The sequence below is a fragment of the Salvelinus sp. IW2-2015 genome, linkage group LG32, assembly GCF_002910315.2.
Source record: "Salvelinus sp. IW2-2015 linkage group LG32, ASM291031v2, whole genome shotgun sequence".
Lineage (NCBI taxonomy): Eukaryota > Metazoa > Chordata > Actinopteri > Salmoniformes > Salmonidae > Salvelinus > Salvelinus sp. IW2-2015.
Genome location: NC_036871.1, coordinates 10,749,328 through 10,752,258, shown reverse-complemented (window position 1 = coordinate 10,752,258; position 2,931 = coordinate 10,749,328). Strand labels below are relative to the sequence as shown.

Here is a 2,931-nt window from a genome sequence, read left to right as displayed (position 1 = left end):
CTAGCTCCCAGCTGTTTTCGCCCTGGACACCATCTGTGAATTTTGATCGCCTTCCCCATCTAGCTTTTCAGGAAGGTTTTGTTTCTGTTTTAGGTGACCTAAAACTTGGGATATTGCTTTAACACCCCGGCAGTTCTACAATCTAAAGACTAGCATGCCCTCAAATCTCACACCACATACATTCAATGAACCTACCAGGTTACAACCCTAAAATCCGTCAGCATGGGCACCCTAATGACATTACCATAAGACCAACACCTTGGCACTCCAAATACACCGCTGCTGTCCCTGTCAATCAAGATCCTCAGCGATCACTGCCTCATTGCCTGTATTTCCGCTGCGGGTCCGCGGTCAAAACCGACCACCCCTCATCACTATCAAAACGCTCCCTAAAACACTTCTGCGAGCAGGCCTTTTCTTAATCGGACCTTGCCACGGGTACCCTGGGATGGATATTGACCTCATTCCCGTCAGTTGAGGATGCCTTGGTCAATTCTTTTTAAAGAGTTTAGCCTCCTCTCACCATATTAGACCAAGCAATGGCCTTTCCCTTCAAAACATGCAGAACTAAGAATCAGATTATTTAGCCCTTGGTTCCACTCCACGAACCTACCTGCCCTCGACCAGCACAAAAACATCCTGTGGCGTAGCTGCAATAGCAGATCGGGAAGAGGCCCGCGATATGCCAACTGTTTCAGGGAAGTCAGGGAACCTGATTTTATTACAACGCAGTTCAGTCATGGAAAGGCAAAGGCCAGCTTTTCTAAGCAGAAGATTTGCAATCCTGTAGGGGCTCTAACTACCAAAAAAGTTCTGGGATATAGCTGGTTAAAAGTCCTGGAGAAGGCAAGATGGAGCACCTCCTTCCCGAGCTGGCGCCACTGCAACTGAGGCTAGGTAACACGGTCACCACCTGATAAAATCCGTTGATTGATCCGAAGACTTCAAACAGCACTTTCTCAATGGCCTGGCAATGCCTTCGCTTCCTCTGCGACTCCAACCTTGGCCAACAGCGCTCCCCCGCCCCCCACCCCCCCGCTTGCGTACTTAGCGCCCAAGGCCCTTGCCCAGCTTCTCCTTACCCAAAAGATCCAAGGATAGGCAGATGTTCTGAGAAGAGAGACCTGGAGAAACCTGGGGGACCCATACAAATCAGGCTGGGCGTTGACAATCTGGGCACCCCTATTTCTGAAACTGGGTTCCGCCGCCGATTGTCGCACCTCCCTATTTAACCCAGCGCCTGTTCAACTGCTCCTTGATATCATCTGAAGATCCCCAATGGGTATTGGGAGACTGCCGTGGTCATCCCCCTCTTCAAAGGGGAAGACACCTGTGCTGGACACCAACTGTTCAGACCTGATATCCCATCCTGCCCTGCCTATCTAAGGTCTTCGAAAGCCCAAAAGTCAAACAAAACAGTACGATCACTGGACCATTCGATGATCCCACCGTACCTTTCTCCGCTGTGCAAGGTCCCGGTTTCCGAGCCGGTCACGGATGCACTTCAGCCACGGGCTCAAGGTTACTCTTAAATGATATCCCACATAACCGAGGCAACGCCCAGATAAAACAAGACAGTACTTGTGCTGCCGTCTCACTTCGACCTGCGCAAAGGACTTTCGAACACTCGCTGACACATCACCCACACAAAATCATTCATTATCGGCAGGCATCCAACAAGTACGCCTCGCTAGTTTATCTAATACTGCCGTGCGCTGTCTACCACGTACGTTGCAGACAGAGTTCAGTTGCGGTCAAATCAGGAAGGCTCATGGCTGGTCGCGGATCCTGCTGGCACCGCTCTCTATGGGGGTACCCAGTGGTATCAATTTCTCGGGTCCGACTCTTTTCTCTGTATATATCAAATGATGTCTGCTCTTGCTGCGTGGGATTCCAACGATCCCACCTCTCGTACGGGCAGACGACACCATTTCATGTTTTACTTCTGGGCCCTTTCTTTGGACACTGGATATGACCAATCACCTCCAACCGAGCTTCAATGCCATTCAGGGACATTGTTGCGGTTTCGCATTGCAGCATGTAGACCTTCCAGCTGCCTCACTAGCCTTAAACGCTAGTATAAATACAAGATGCATGACTCTTCAGGTAACCGCGGGTTTCGCTGCCGTGCACCGCCGACGCTGTCCGATCCTAGGCATCTACCCGGTCACCTCTTGGACGTGTTCTCGACCTAGAATATGGTGGACATCCTATAAGACCATAGGTGTTCTGGCGTAGGACTGCAAACTCTCCTTCCAGCCTCATACACACATCTTCCAATCCAAATCAGATCTAAGAGTCGGCTGTTTACTATTTCCGCAACGGAGCCCTCCTTCCTCACAGCCGCCAAACTCACCTAGTGGAAACTGACTATCCTACCGGATCCTGGCGACTGTCGGCGATGTCATCTACAAAATGTGGCTTTTTCCAATACTCTACTCAGCAAACTGGATGCAGTTTATCACAGTGCATCCGTTATTTGTTACTAAAGCCACTCATTCGACGCACCAGGCTTGCAGCGACCTGTATGCGCCTAGTCGGCTCTGGCCCTCGCTACAGTGTTCGCGCGGTCAGACCTCACTGGGCTCCAGGTCATCTTACAAGGGGCCTATGCTAGGTGTAAAGTGCCTCCATTATCTCAGTTTCACTGGTCACGGTGCGGCAGGATGCTACAACCCACCCGTAGCACGCGCTCTAGCAGGTGTATCTCCTGATCATCCCTAAAGCCAAAACCTCATTTGGACGCCTTTCCTTCCAGTTCTCTGCTGGCCTGCGACTGGAACGAATTGCAAAAATCTCTGAAGTTGGAGAGACTTTTATCTCCCTCAACAACTTTAAACATCTGCTATCCGAGCAGCTAACCGATCGCTGCAGCTGTACATAGTCCATCGGTATATAGCCCACCCAATTTACCTACCTCACCCTCCCCAT

General features: G+C 50.7%; 1 protein-coding gene across 1 annotated transcript in view; it reads left to right on the top strand.

Moving 5' to 3' along the window:
- The first annotated feature begins 851 nt into the window (after window positions 1-851).
- LOC111957291 (inhibin beta C chain-like) overlaps window positions 852-2,931 on the top strand; it is a 30,353-nt gene continuing 28,273 nt past the window's right edge. The window contains exon 1 of the mRNA XM_023978084.2: window positions 852-897. Coding sequence (XP_023833852.2) covers window positions 852-897 — 46 coding nt within the window. The remainder of the gene's footprint in view (window positions 898-2,931) is intronic.